This window comes from Danio aesculapii, chromosome 13, assembly GCF_903798145.1.
Source record: "Danio aesculapii chromosome 13, fDanAes4.1, whole genome shotgun sequence".
In the NCBI taxonomy this organism is placed as follows: Eukaryota; Metazoa; Chordata; class Actinopteri; order Cypriniformes; family Danionidae; genus Danio; species Danio aesculapii.
In genome coordinates this window covers 33,065,552-33,082,282 of record NC_079447.1, presented here as the reverse complement: position 1 = coordinate 33,082,282, position 16,731 = coordinate 33,065,552, and the positions used below count along the sequence as shown (strand labels likewise).

The following is a 16,731-nucleotide window of genomic DNA, read 5'->3' as shown; positions in this document are numbered from 1 at the left end:
CATAACAAATAAGAATATATTAAGTAAGTATCTGAAGTTAAAACACCCCACAGTCCAAAGACAGGCAGCATGGGTGAATTGGAAAAGCTAAAATTGGCTGTAGTGTATGAGTGCATGTCTGTGGTAATGAGAGAGTGTGGGTGTTTTCCAGTCTATAGTGTTTCCCAGGACTGAGGGTTTTACTCTCTGTCATGTGTTTCTGAAAGGGCATCCAGTGCATAAAATATTTACCAGAGTAAAACATTTACACATATGTGGGTGTTTGTATATGTATAAAAAACAAAATTTGTTTTAAATAACACACACACACGCACACACACACACACACACACACACACACACACACACACACACACACACACACACACACACACACACACACACACACACACACTCTCTCTCTCTCCTCACATTGTTATTTTATTATCCTCTCTGTCTCTGTATGTTACATTTGCATTTCCTATCATTCAAACCACATTCCCTACCAAACCCACAACATCCTCTGCTGACCGTCTATCTCTGATACATACGAGAGACGCTGTTTCATAGAGTGGTCAGATTTATCTGTGCATTATCTGAACGTCTGCTCTCAGACTGTCCTACAATTGCTTACTGTTTTTTGTGAGCATGCTGTTTTCAACTGTAATTGTATGGCAGTGAATAGTGAGCGCATTTTAAACATCAGCATTTGCTTTCTGTGCGCAACGTGTAATAGAGAAATAAGCCCTCAGGGGATTCGGTGCAGTGGTAGTTTATAAAGAGTGTTAATCCTGTCAGCGTGTGTATGTGTGTTTGTTCTTCTGCCGAGGTTGTGTGAGCCTCTCCTCACTGTGTTCAGCTTTATATTGGAAGCTGCGTCACATTCAAATAGGCCTGGAGAGAAACAGAGAAGCAGTCTTAAAGAGACCTGCACCTTAAACTGCCTTTTATGCCAAGGGTGCAAACATTTGTGTGTGTGAGAATGGATTTGGTGTTGTCCGACCGAGAACTGTAGTAGAAAGAGAGCTGTTAAAGCCAGTGATCGCCTCCGTACAAAGCCGTACATGTCCTTTGGTAATCCAGTGATTAATATGTGAAGGATAATAATGTACCGTCAGCTGGTTATTATCGCAAAACAAATCCTCACAGCTTGGTCTTGTACCACTCTGAAGGAGGGTATTTTGCTGTAATGAAGTACATTAGGTTGGTTTTTGTGTTTTTGTATTGTCCCTGTTAAACATGAACACAAACAAATAAATAAGAAACTGACTGCAGACGATAATCAGTTATTAACTATTTAGTCTCTTATTTTACAGCAAAGCAATGACAACATTTTGACCAATCCAAAATTATGAGTACTTAGTAGAAAGTATTTCATAGCTCAGTAACATATAATTTGATAAATTAATTGAAGTGATAAAAATTGTGATAATGGTGAAAAATTAAAAAAAGCTATTTACTTAAGGGGATTAGTTTCATTGTATATAAAGTGGCAGCCAATAAATATATTTATACAACAGTTCTGTCTGGTACTTGAATTTGATTGGCTGATAGCCATGCGATATTCTGCAAATAATAGCACTCGTCCAGCCTCTTCACCCTTGTGTATTACTCCGCCCACATACAGCAACAAGCTGAGGACATACTACAGTTTGACAAATATTGCTGCTGTTGGGCAACATAATGTACATTTGAGGCTTTTTTAGTCGAGAATGTAGTTGTTTAGATTGCATCTATGCAGTTTATTTATAAGGATAGTGGCTATTTTAAAATATTTATCATTTCTGAGAGACAGCACATTGGCTGCCATTAGCCTGTCTCTGAGCAAAGGACATTGTTTATCCACAAGATGGCGACAGAGACCGCATAATAAGCCCTAAGAGAAAATCAGTGTAATTTCAAACTACAGCTGATCAAATCATAATTAAACAGGTAAACGACTTTTCTAAGTCGATCTCTCTCTTTTGTATGTTGTAGTATTTATACAATAGTGATATTGTGATCTCCCAATTGCAACGGAGAAATACTGGGAGATATCTCTGTAGACTGAGATGGCATTTCATGTCGTTCAGCCTTATAATCTCAAAATGTGAGCAAAATCACCTGTTTTGTCATCACTAGACATTACACTAGATCAGGGGTTCTAAACCTTTTTCACTTCGGGGCCCACTTCTTTCTCCTATCATTTTTTAAAGGCCCACCTGTCTGATATTTTTTCTAAAATGTTTGTATGAAATGCTCATTTAAACCTTTATTTATTAACAAATATATATATAAATATATTCAGTTGTTTTGCCTTCTATTATTTTCTATTATGAGAATTTTATAAAAAATATATGTAATTTAAATATATATAAAACTAAAACTATAAAAAATATATTAAAACTATATATAACTTTTTTAAACATACACAAATTCAAAGTGAACCACAGGTCAACAGGGAGATTGCAAAAGACCAGCTTCTGCTTTAAATAGGACTGACTGAATATCTACTATTAAATATCTATATTCATAAATATACAGACAGATGTAAAATACAGTAAAACACCCTAAATCTGTTAAAAACGCGTCGATCTGATGGCAGTTAAGTTTGCAGCCAGATATAATTGAGAGATCGCTGACAGGAACAGTGAACAGCTCCGCCAGAGTGCGTCTGAAGCTCATACGCAAGTCATATGCATATTTTACATTATGGCAAAAACAGCATTGAGCCTTGCTAGATCGTCCAGTATGGGTGCACGTTCGGCTGTTTTTGTGTTGAGTTTAAAGTAATCAACCAGAGAACAAGAGAGAGCGCATTTCAATCCCTTTAATAGAGCATATTAATAATGAAATCCAAAAATTCTAGTATAATATTGAGTTAAATTTAAGCTATTTCGCGGCCCACCTGCAGGATCGCTGAGGCCCAATAGTGGGCCACGGCCCACCGGTTGAGAATCCCTATGCTAGAGAATCATTCAAATACTACAGTGGCTCTAAAATGACGTTGGTAAATGAGCAACGGTTTCTGCTGTTTTGACGTCAGCTGCAGATGTGAATGAATGGCAGAAGAAAGTAGTTCCTCTTACAAAAGGATTTCTGTGTTTAATTTTCTCTTTTATAAACACGATCTTGCCATTGAACTGTTGCATAAATGCAATATCACACTCCCACCAGTGCCGATATAAAGCCACATCACACTGCTGCTCGTGTGATATTGCTCATATATATTATATATATATATATATATATATATATATATATATGTATATATATATATATATATATATATATATATATATATATATATATATATATGCAGTATATATATATGCAGTATATATATATATATATATATATATATATATATATATATATATATATATATATATATATATATATATATATATATATATACTGCACAGCTGTTTTAATTTAATTGGTTGTATTTTGCATTTTGCACAGTCAGGCAGAAAATCACCATTGGTATATTTATATTTTAGTAGTCTCTATTGCACTTTTACACAATTTGTATATATTTATATATCTTTTTTTAACTAGATGTTATAATATTTTCTGCTTTCATTTTGATTTCATTTTATGTGCTTTGTAACTTGCATTTATTTTTAAAGCAAATTCATGAAAATGTCCTTTAATATACAATTGAAACCATAATAAAATAAGTTTTTTTCTATTTTTAATGGTGAAATACACACAAAAAATTTCATTTTTATAATATAATTTTTATTTAAGGCCTTTAAAATAATTAGTTTGAAGTGCCAATCAATTGTTCTTTTTTATATTTAGGTTTACCATAATAACACTGGGTCACACTGGTCATAAATGACAGCGTGTTTAATAAACAGTATTTACAGTATGTTCTCTATTTCACTTTTAATCACTCAAATTCACACACAGGTACATTTAATCAATATCCAGTGTTGGAGGGCTTTAGGACCCAGCTGCGCATCTTTTCTCTCCTGCAGCACAGACATTAGCGCAGTTGCACTGCTCTCACACACTCACCTACCAACACAGATCTGTCAGACAGACTCACACACAAACGCACACACTCACATGCATGTCTGTCTCAGTCTAATGACAGTTTACACACGTTGAGCGGATCCTCTGCGCTCTCCTCCTCCTGCATCTTCTTTTTGGGTCTCAGTCTGAAGCATCATCCTCTGGACAGAGCAGTGATGATGATGATGATGATGAGATAGAGAAGGACAGACAGAGGGACGGTGCTTTGGGGGTTGAAAAGACTGCACTGGTTGCTGAAGCAGGGCAAGAAACCTTTGTGAGTCTCTCAGCAGGAGCAGCATGTCTCAGATGAAGCGATACACTTACAGCAGGGTGAGTGTCACACACACCTCTCTCGTGTGTAACTGTAATGAAGTGGAGTGAGTGTGTTTGGTGTTGTTCATGTACAGGTGTTTTAGTGTCAGCCGTGAGAGTTTGCGTGGGCTCGCTCTTCTGGAATTTGTAAGGCTCAGCTTTTAGCTAAAATGCACTCGCTCGTGAACCGCTACGATCGAATGTTCTTGTGTTTTTGTGAGGCAGTTTAATGAGTAACACATTCAAAGGACATGCACAGATTGATGCGATGCAGTTGATTGTTGGTTCTGCTTTGATTTTGTTAATGGGATAGTATAAAAGTCATCATTTATTCACCCTTATGTCATTACCAACTAAAATATATATATTTCAAAAACTTCCATTGTATGGATAAAGATTTGCTTAGATTTTAGCATTCATCAGCATATTTTATTTTCATTACACAGATCAATGTCAGGTCAACTTTTGAATGACTTGTAGGTGAGCAAATGTTGACAGACTTTTGATTTTTAAATGAGAAGTGTTTCTGTCATGGTGGTGGTACAGTTGGTAGCGCTGTCATCTCACAGCAAAAAGGTCACTGGTTTGAGCCTCGGCTGGGTCAGTTTGCATTTCTGTGTGGAGTTTGCATGTTCTCCCCGTGTTCGAGTGGGATTCCTCCAGGTGCTCCAGGTTTTATGGGTGTTTTCCAGAGATGGGTTGCAGCTGGAAGGGCATCTGCTGTCTAAAACATATGCTGGATGAGTTGTCGATTCATTGCGCTGTGGCAACCCCTGATTACTAAAGGGTCTAAGCCGAAAAGAAAATGAATGAATGAAGGAATCTCTTATCTGAGATTTAGGTGTCTTTTTTTCTGTGTAAAAACAAAATAAAAAAGAATTTTAGACTAATTGTGGTCCTTGGTGTTTCATATATTGCATGTCAATGGTTACTGGTACTTTGAGAGTCAAAAAAGCAGGCAAAACTAAATTAATATCTGTAAAAAGTTATTTAATTCTGTCAATACATTCATTCATTCATTTTCCTTCAGCTCAGTCCCTTATTTGTCAGAGGTTGCCACAGCGGAATGAACCACAAACTATTCCAGCATATGTTTTGCACAGCGGTTGCCCTTCGCAACTGGGAAACACCCATACACTCTCATATTCACACACACACTTATACACCACGGCCAATTTTGCTTACTCAATTCACCTATACCGCATGTCTTTGGATTGTGGGGGAAACCTGCGCAAACGCGGGGAGAACATGCAAACTCCACACAGAAATGCCAACTGGGGACTCGAACCAGCGACCCTCTTGCTGTGAGACAACAGTGCTAACCACTGAGCCACCGTGCCACCCCATCAATACATTCAGTCTGGGTAAAAACTGCACTTTATTACAACATTCTTAACCCAAAGCATCTGCAAATGGTCATGAGCCCATTCATGACATACAGTAAACAAACTTCCAGTTTACAAAAGAAAGGGAGAATGCATGTGTTGTGTTCTTAATTATTGATAGTTACTGTGTTAGTTAATTTTGCTCACAATGGACTTGTAAATTGACTACTATTTTAGTCATACAAAAAAAGTCTTTAATGTCTGACTAAAGAAAAAAGTCACCTAAATTTGGACGCGAGTGAGTAAATTAGCAACAAATCTTCATTTTTGGTTAAACTATCCATATAACTTACTGAATCAAAGCCTTTAGCTAAACATCACCCTCAGCCAATAACATGGTTTAATGTAGTACATCTCGTGACATAAATCTAAGGCCATTATTCCATATAAAACATTAATTAGTCCGGCTATATAAACATAAAATCTCAGTTTATGTGGGCTGATGATGACTAGCAATGAATCCCGACAAGAAGAATAAAACCTGTAATTATTCACATTATAGGAAACAGCCAAAGAGAAAACATAATATATATAATGTCTCAATATCAAATTAAATTCAAAGTGTTTTGTGAGGATTAGGTTTAGAGGACCGGATTAGTACATTAAGTTGCCATCGTGATGGAAAAAGAAATTCATATGTTTTTGTATTTATCTTCAGATGGTCATTCCCCTTTCCTTGGTGTGGTAAAATACCAAGGAAAGGGGGGTGCACATCTGATGACCGGCTGTAACCACCAACCCTTATACAGAGTATATCCCTAACTGGTGCTGAAGGAAGAAAGGTGGGGGAAATTATGCCACTGACCCACAGCTGGTGCAGGGCAGAGTACCTGTAAAGGTGGGCCAGTTACGATGGTCCCATTGTGTTTGGCATATTTCATCAAATTTGATATACCTATGCAAACCTCTATTACACATTCACACATGATTTAGTATTTTAATCAGTTCAAATGATAGGCTTTTTGGTCACATTTTATTTTCTCGCTATTACCAAACCAATAACCATAATAATAATTAATAATTCCTTACATTTATATAGCGCTTTCTGGACACTCACATTGGGGGAATCTTCTCATTCGCCACCAGTGTGCAGCATCCACCTGGATGACACGATGGCAGCTGTATTGCACAAGACCGCACACCACCTGATTGGTAGACAGAGTGATGAAGCCAATTATGATATGGGGATGATTAGGAGGCCATGATGGGCAAATTTGGCCAGAATACCAGGGTTAAACTCCTCTTTTCGAAGGACATCCTGGGATTTTTAACGGCCACCAAGAGTCATGACCTCGGTTTAATGTCTGATCCGAAAGACGGCACTCACTGAGCAGTACAGAGTCCCCTTCACTATACTGGGGCATTAGGACCCACACAGATCGCAGGTTGAGCTGGCCTCACTAACACCACTTCCGGCAGCAACTTTTCCATGTGGGCTCTCATTCAGGTACTGACCGGGCGCAGCCCTGCTTAGCTTCAGTGGCGACCATGTGAGAGTTGCAGAGAGCTAGCTGCTAGCTATGACATTTAGCTCAACCAACTCTTAATTTGCTGCTTATTAATAGCTATTAGATAGTATATAGATAGTATAGATAGTATATTAAGATAGTAGTTGGGTTTAGGTATTAGGTAGGATTAGAGATCTCCAATAAGATCATGCAAAATATCTATTTTCTAAGTACTAATAAACAGCCAATATCTTAATATAATAAGCCACTGGTTAATAATGATAATTGTTACTTAAACTATATTACTATAACAATATTTTATTGCTGAACAGAAAATGCATAGAAATTCTACTCAAACACAGAGGCTTTGTGTCCAGCACATACATATAGAAGAGCTTCACATTTGTGAGGAACTTAACATTATTTAAATACTTTACATTATTTCGATCCAACCCAACAATCACTTTCCTAAACCCCCAAACTGCCTCAGTGAGTGATTTCTGCTGAGTCATGAGTCAGTTAATTGTAACTCGTGTCCGGTGCACATGACGTATTCTTCGTCTTATTTCAGCATTAGTCAGCAACTTCATTATATTACATTTATCTGTGGAATGAATGAAAATGTGCCACTGCAGTCAGTCTCTGCACAGTTCTGTGTTTGGGAGTTTCAGGAGAGGTGACTTCCATCACTTGTGCTTCCTTTCTATTGTTCTGGTGTAACCTAATAATGTTCCCAGCTCTTCAGAGCATTTATAGTTTACAAGTAGAGTCAGCAGGAATAAATAATAACCATGCAAATATTGTGCCTTAGACTGTTATTGTGTAACTCTGTATTTAGTTCAGTTTATAGAAATAAAACTCTATTTGGAACCCATACAGCCTCAGTGTGATTAGACCATTTAAATGTCTAAATGAGAGTGAAATGGAGCAGGTCTCTCAGGATCAGCTGGTGTGTGTGTGTCTGTGAGTGAGAGAGCTTTTTCTCACTGTGGCTGCAGGTAACAGCTCTTCTTCAAGAGTCTTCTGCAGTAAAGATTGAGGCTGCGTCACAACTTTTTAAGCTTTGTGTGCTGGTCCAAGTTTTCTTAAATAACCCTCAATTTCCTCTTAGACATATAATCTGGAGAGCATTGGAGGCCAGTTCAGATTCCTAATGAGGAGAGTGTAGATGGCTTAAATTCATTTTGTTTTTGGCTTAGTCCCTTTATTAATCAGGGGTCGCCACAGCGGAATGAACAGCCATCTTATCCAGCACATGCTTTCACAGCGGATGCCCTTTCAGCTGCAACCCATCAATGGGAACCCACACACTCTCATTCTCACACATACACTACGGACAATTTTAGCTTAGCCAATTCACCTATACTGCATGTCTTTGCCTTTGGACTTGTGGGGGAAACCGGAGCACCCGGAGGAAACCAACCTTGCAAACCTTGCATGGGAGAACATGCAAACTCCACACAGAAATGCCAACTGACCCAGCCAAGGTTCGAACCAGCGACCTTCTTGCTGCGAGGCAACAGTGCTACCCACTGTGTCACTGCGTCGCCCACAACAAAAATGACTAGACTTTAACAAGTTTGACATTTTCTTGTAACCCTTAGAGCACTGTTGAGCACGTTCTAAGATGACAGTCTAGGCAGACCTGAAACATGGGTTCACTGCTGAGCAGTAGTGTAAAAAAAATTTTTTTTTTACTTTTAGTTTTTTTTGTCTCAGCATTAATATATTCCAGGGTTCATACGGTCATGGAAAACCTGGAAAAGTCATGAAATTTCGACATGCCATTTTCTGGAAAAGTCATGGAAATGAGTTTAACAAATATCTGTATACTTGAATAAGGGCTGCGTGATATTGGAAAAATCTAACATTATGATATTTTGTATTTCTGTGATATATATATACTGCAATGTGAATAAAATTTCACCTGATGATTTAACAGATTTATTTGGATAGATTGGGGGATCTCGAATAATATATAACAAATAAATTACAAGCATAGATAAATAAAGTATATTAAAGAGAAAAGTTAATTATAGTTTTCAGGCATTCATAATTCAGGTACAGATATTGAATAATCTACACTGCATAGTCTTCATTGTATACTATTTAATCTTTATTAAAGTTACAAAACTTTTCTTGTGGCCAGATGTTTAAACTCTGAAATATTGAAACGTTCACACAGTCACAGGCCTTGAAGGAACACTTTACTCAAAGATAGACTTAAAATGTACTCACTATTTACTCACACTTCACTTGTTTCAATACTATAGGAGTTAATATATATATTCTTTTTGTGTTCCTTTAAAAAAAGAAATCTCATTAATGTTTGAAACAAGTGAAGGGTGTAATGAAAATAGGAAGTAATATTTGGGTGAACTATCTCTTTAAAAATGCATGCAGATGATAAACTTTTACTCTATTATGATTAAACTTTATCGTTGCTGAAGCGATATATCGTGCAGCCCTAACTTGAATATAGGTTAGTGTCTTTACTTCTTTTTGTGTTCTTGGTCAAAAACTTGCTCTCACATGATTAGTGCTGTGTAACCATTATCAAAATCAATTTTACAGAGATATAAAAACTAATTTAAACTAAATAGATTGTTGGCTGTTTTATGATATGCTGTAATAAATTTGAATGTCATTGTTTTTCTTATTATTTACCATGTATATGTAAACATTACATGAAACATTACATCATGAAAATGTACTTGAAAGTTCTGGAAAAGTCTTGGAAAAGTCATGGAATTTTAGTAGTAAAAATGTGTATGAACCCTGGTATTAAATATGATATTTTTTAGTGCCTTCTTTAAGTGATTGAGTCATTTATTCAACCAATTTGTTTAAAAATGCTGCTTCAGTCAGTAATGAAACAACTGTATTTTTTAATCACTGAATCATTTACTCATCCAATTTGTTTACAAAAAATCTAATTAATTCTGATTAAAATAGTGAATCTTTTTTATTAGTCAATGAATCATTAATTTAACCATTTTGTTCTAAAGCAGTGATTTATGCTAGAATTAAACAATGAACTTGCACTTTTTATTAATGGATTTTTGAATCATTAACCCAACTCATTCATTCCCCATTCAATCCATTCCTTCTAAAATGAAGAAATGAATGAACAAAACTTATTGTTTCTTATTATTACTTCTGAAATGGCGAACACGCGCATTAAAGATGACAGAGACCCGCTAGACCCACCCCATGTCATTCACCAGTTAGAAAACTTTATAGTACTTTATAATACTACATTTTTAAATAAAACCTGTATTATATCTAGCACGTTGTCAGTTATGTAGCAAGCAAAACTTGTCATAATGTGCAGTATTTCATGCATGTAGAATCGCTGGTCTCCCTCTCTCGTGCTTTGCCCTAAAGCGACAACTGTATGCTTAGTGGTTGGCCGGCAGGGTGCAGGAATTAAAACCATAAAATAAATACCGTAAAAAAGACAACAACTTCACCTCAGTAAAGCAGGCTAGGCGGAATAGCGCTATTGACTTGTGTTTTGTTGTTAAACTAAATAAAAATCTGCATTATCGATGCTATAAAAGGTCCCTTATAAAACTAAAAATAGTCACATCAATCGTTCATCTAAAGATTTCAGTGGCTGAACAACACTTCTGTGCATATAACCCATTCATAACAACAAAATCTACATTAGCTTTGTGTGACTAAAAGAGTTTTAAAACATAACATTACCTGTCTAAAAGAAATACTTCAGACATGGTGTCGTCCTTCCTGCAGCATGTAAAAGTAACTGCAATATTGATTCAGGATTTTCAAAAGTTTTGATTCAGCATTTGTTTTTACCACTGACCGCGGATCAATGTACAATCTACATTTGTTGACTGACAGTTTGGGCTACTTAGCAGAATTATGGGAATTATCGGCCCAACAATATTTAATTGGATAAATATTTTTTAGTCTTATGCCTTACCCAGAATAAAAAAATACATTTAGATCATTTACTTTAATCATTACTATTGGAATGTGAAGAGACTTTCAACCAACACAACAAAAAATGTCTCTTAAGACAATCACCTACTGCACCTTTAACCAAGTTATTCACAAAACATAGATTCATTCTTAACACTAGAACTACTGAGGCAACTGTTAAAATAAAACGTATATAACTGTAGTACTCAAAATTTTCCTGAATGTATTTCATTGTAAGAAAATAGACTTTGACTTAACATAACATTCAAATAGATTGCATTTCAGCACCAGACACACTGTCAGACATGTCAAAGGTGTCTTTGAATAGAATGAATGTGTGCCTCTGTTGCCTAGCAACTTTCTGCTAACAAAAACATTATTTCTGATAGCAAAACCAGATTTTTATTTTAGACATCAAAAACAACATTTCCACTGCAGTGCTCAGCTTTGCAGGAGGTCTAGTAACTTGTACACATTTATAGGCTTTGTTAAAAAAAGATCCTATTTTTATGGTAGTGACATTTAAAGATTACTTGCTAATATTCCTGTAGAAGCTTCGCATGTAAATATGACTAAAAACTCAATTCGATACAGTCTGTGGCCATTGTAGTAGTAGTAGTAGTAGTTATGTAATTCTGGTAGTTCCAGTGTTAAACAAATAAGTGATGGAATCATTCATTCATTCAACTGACTCATTCAAAATGCTGATTCATTTTTAATTTAAACAAGTGAACTGTGTCTCGATTTAATCAAAGGCCCTTTTATAGATATTTAAGCTTTATTGTTTCTCCGTTTCCAGACGACGAGCAGCGGCAGCAGCAGAATGAGTTCAGATGGAGGTGGGCGTCCTGTAAAGGTGGGCTCTCTGGTTGAAGTCATCGGTAAAGGTCACAGAGGCACCGTGGCTTACATTGGAAACACCCTCTTCGCTTCTGGAAAATGGGTTGGAGTCATTCTGGATGAACCCAAAGGCAAGAACGATGGTACTGTGCAGGGCAAACGATATTTCCTCTGTCAGGAGAACCATGGGATATTTGTACGCCAATCACAGGTACTGTACTTGCTGCTTATATATAAACACTGACAGGTAAAAAATAGGAGATTTTTACTTTGGGTTCTTAGAAACTTCTGTGAACTCTTGCAGATTCAGTTAGTAGATGACGGGGCTGATACGACATCTCCTGAAACGCCTGAAGCCCTCACCTCCAAAATGCTGAAGCGAGGTAGGAGAGCAGTTTCAGGCACAGACTGCAGCGTCTGCATGCACCCATACCTCCACGTAAAATTGTAATGAACTCTTTTTATCTTTCCTTCTCAGAGATAATTGAAGGCCTAAAGTCAAACAAAGTGGTGAGTGAGGAAAGGGACCTAAACAATGACGAATATGTTCTTAACAATTATGTTTCTGTGTAATTGTGTACATTCACATCATGTTTTCCCAAACAAACGCCAATGAAAAGTGATTAGTCATACGAAGTGAGAATTTTGCAGACAAGAAAGATCTGTTTGACCTGAGCCACCGGTTACGTTTAGATTTTTGAAATGTCAAGTTTATCTGCAATTGTTGATGCACACAATAATGCCTTGTTCACACAAAGGACAAGAACTATAATAATAACAGTTACTGGAAGTCTACTGATGAATAACTGAATTAGGTCCAGTTTATCAAATCTTGTTTTAACATATTTGATTTGTTATCAAAATTTCCCCTAAATCATTATTCGATGATGGTTAAATAAGTTTGCTTCTTAACAGATTTGATAAAAAGACATGTAACTTATAAAATCAGTTTTTTATTATTGGAATTATTAGAATTATATTAGAATTAGAATGTTCAATTCTCTGATTATATAAACATTTCGTCAACTTGAAATTATAAGGTTCTATCTGCGTTCTAAATGATTCTGAGATTTTGAGCTTTAAAGTTTTTGCATTCCATATAGCAAACAATATGTGTGTAACAGTTCTCTTTTATGCATTAACATGACAGAGACCCTAAATATACTCTTCATGTAAATTATCAAAATTCTCTTCAATTTGCAAATTGGGGTAAAACAAACAGGGTAAATGCAGATAGAACCTTCTAATTCTGAAAAGTCATTTTCTGCTTGGAATTATAAGGGTCTGTCTGGCAGAACATTAATTGAAGCATTACTTTTCAAGAAATACAATCAGTCTGCTTATTAATTTAATTTAAAAAATAAAATTGGTGTTGTAACAATATTTTGATGTTTGAAAAAGTAAAATTTTTGCTTTTTATAACATTTATGTAATGTTTTAAGATAAATATTTTTTTCTTGTTCAAATTAAGCATACAAGGCTTTGCTAAATATGCAGCTATTAATTTTATATAATTAATATGAATTATATAAAATTTATATGAATTATATTTATTGACTTATATGCTCCATGAATTAAATTAAGTTTTTACCCTTCAAGGCTTAATATCAAACTTAAAGACTTTAAAAGAAAACAGACAATGAACAAATGAGTTTAATAAACACTAAAAAATGTTTCAGTGACTATACAGTATATACAAAAGTAAAAATATTTCACATTAAATATATTACATTTTCCTAGTTTCTGTTTCTTTTTCAACAATGTCAAATTCAACATTTAATTTAAACGATTGTAAATCATCACATTTACACACATCTTTTCAGTTTCAGGTTTCTTCTCAATTTTGTGTGGTTGCAGCATTATTTAGTCGACTCTGATTTTGTGTTTCTTTCTGGTCTTTCCGGCTGTCATAGTATGGAGCAATCCGGTGAAATGACAAAGAAAGCTGATCCCGATTAGTCACAGAAAGAATCTTATAGAACCAAGCTAGAGTTCAACTTTATAGATAAAACTTTTTTTTTTACTTTTATAAAAAGTCTTAAAAAAAAACAACTTATGAAAAAGATCACATAATGTAAATAAGTTGTCATTTAATAAGAATATGTCAATAACTCAATTTAGACAAAAATGTCAGATAGAATATTATAATTCTAAGATGATGAATTTCTTAAAGTTTTTTAAATTTTTCTTAAAGTTTTTCTGTCATTCTGAAAACATTCCTCGAAATATTATTAGAACGCTAATTTCTCTGGTTATAGAAACATAGAAACTTTAATCATCTTCTATTATTATGAAAACACATTCATCACACTGTTATTAAAATATTTAACTATAGCGGGGAAATTAAATATTGAACACGTCACCATTTTTCTCAAAAAACATATTTCTAAAGGTACCATTGACTTGAAGTTTTCCCTGGATGTTGGTAACAACAAAAAAAATCCATATATGCAAATTTAATTAGTTAACAAATGAAGTTATGTTTAATAAAATGAAATGACTCAGGGGAAAAGTATTGAACACATGAAGAAAGGGAGGTGTAGAAAGGCAGTAAAAGCCCAGACAGCAGCTGAAATCTCTTAGTAGTTTCTCAGCAGCCCTCTGCCCTTCCTCATTATAAATTAATATTAGCTGCTTCAGTCCAACATTTACATTAGCAGGATGATGAAGATGAAACCAGGGTGGACATTTCAGCAAGACAATGATCCAAAAGAGCCAAGGAAACTTTCAAATGCTTTCAGAGAAAGAAAATCAAGCTCAGATTTGATAGACAAGACCCACAGAACCATCAAGATTTTCACACTCTGTTTAAAAACTCACACCTGAGAAAGTCATGTGACCTCATTTTCCTTATGAGAGGCGTCTTTAAGCTGCTGTCACCAAAAGAAGCCTTTTATATAAAGTATTAAATACGTTTCAGTAGTTCAGTACCTTGTGTCATTCCATTGTTATTACACATAACTCATTTTTCAGATTTTGTTTGTTTGTTTTGTTTGGGTTTTTACCAAAATCTGGTTCAATTCCTTGTCAACAGCTCCTTTAGAAATATTATTCCCAGGAAAAAAACACGACGATGTGTTCAATACTTATCTTCCCTGCTGCATATGGGTCAATTTATTCATCGTCTGAAAGGAAAGACTTTCTATTGATGTGTGGTTTGTTAGGATTGAATATTTGATGGATATGTTACAATATATGATCAAGATGTGTGAAAATCTGGAACTTGAGGGCTAAAAAAAATCTAAATAATGAGAAAACAGACAATAATTGAAATTAAGCAATTAAGCAATGCATACTATATAAAAAATGTATTTTGATACATTTACTGTAGAAAATATGGAAAATGTCTTAATAAAACATGATCTTTAATTAATATAATGATTTGGTACAGTATGGTACTCTTTTGGGTACACTTTCACTCTGGAAACGACTATAAAAGCGTACCAAACTGAACTGTATACCGTATCGTATTACTCAGTGGAAACGGGCCATTAAAAATATTATTCGCAGAAAAAACATGACATAACATGACATGTTCAATACTTCTTTTCCCTGCTGTATATGGTTATATAAACATTTTCTTAGCATTTTATATGATTATGATTTTTGAAATGTTATTTGAACATTCAATTCTCTGATCATATAAATATTCTGTGTTTATGGAAAGTGTTTTACAAAACAATTGAACATTCAATTCTCTGGTTATATAAAAGTTTAAACCACTGCTTTTTAATCTTGATTAACCTTCTCAACTTTAAAGTGGTATCCACTGTATAATGTAAATAATGTTGTCCCCATGCTTAGACGTGTGGATGCAAAAAAAGGTTATTGTTATATTTACTGCTCTTTGTGTGAATGGGCCTTAATGGTGTGGTTTGTCACTGTCTGCACCAGAAACAGCAAAGAAATGAATGTAAAAAAAAAATCTATGCTAGAAATGTTGAAAAGTGAAGAATGCATACTGTGTTTCAGTCATAATTTTGAACAAAGCTCAATATTCAGTTCTTTGCAGTTTACTTTCTACTAAATGGCTCTAATTAAATAAATGCTTTGAGAAAGAAAAGAAATCTTTGAAATCTAGAAATCTTTGGCACTTAAAAATATTATTTCCTTCTCGAAAGTTCATTCACATGGAAAAAGAACACATTGTTAAAGGGTTTTTTATTATGTAGATTTCTCACTCTATAAGACCATAGGTGCTCTTTCGTCATCTCTGATTAGAGCCAGTCAGATAGGAGCTCACTGTTTCTGCTAGTTTTGTTTGTAATATGCAATACACACATACAGTATATGCATTTTGAGGCTGACACTACTTCAGGTGAAAGTATTTTATATTACCTCTCCTTTCCAGTAGAGGGAGATATAGTAACACTCTCCTGCAATGACACACGGCTCATCCTTTCTTTGTATCACCAAAGTGAACCACGATTTCCTTCTGATTCCACCTATTACATGAATTTAACAAGCATGTCTTTGCAGTTCCTCCAAACCAAAAGGCACATATTATATACTGCATGAACACACATTTTGTCTATCCCTCTTGTGAAAAGGAAGTGTGCTTAATTGAATGTGTCACCCGCAGAGTACTTAAAAAAATTAAATGGTTATATTTTTAATATACAGTGCTTTCATGTAATATACTGTAATATTAATGAAATGAAACGAAAGACCACTTAGAAACACTATTTTCTTAAAGACTTGTTCCAAAGCAGTTTGATGTTTTATTTGCTTTGTTCTGTTGAACACAAAATCAGATATACTGTAGAATGTTGGAATCCAGTAACCATTAGCTACGTTTCAACCACCTGTTTTTC

The 16,731-nt window shown here is 34.9% G+C and overlaps 1 protein-coding gene across 1 annotated transcript in view; it reads left to right on the top strand.

Moving 5' to 3' along the window:
* Positions 1-3,979: 3,979 nt before the first annotated feature.
* dctn1b (dynactin 1b) overlaps positions 3,980-16,731 on the top strand; it is a 67,031-nt gene continuing 54,279 nt past the window's right edge. The window contains exons 1-4 of the mRNA XM_056470972.1: positions 3,980-4,314; positions 11,877-12,128; positions 12,222-12,300; positions 12,396-12,427. Coding sequence (XP_056326947.1) covers positions 4,282-4,314; positions 11,877-12,128; positions 12,222-12,300; positions 12,396-12,427 — 396 coding nt within the window. The 5' untranslated portion in view covers positions 3,980-4,281. The remainder of the gene's footprint in view (positions 4,315-11,876; positions 12,129-12,221; positions 12,301-12,395; positions 12,428-16,731) is intronic.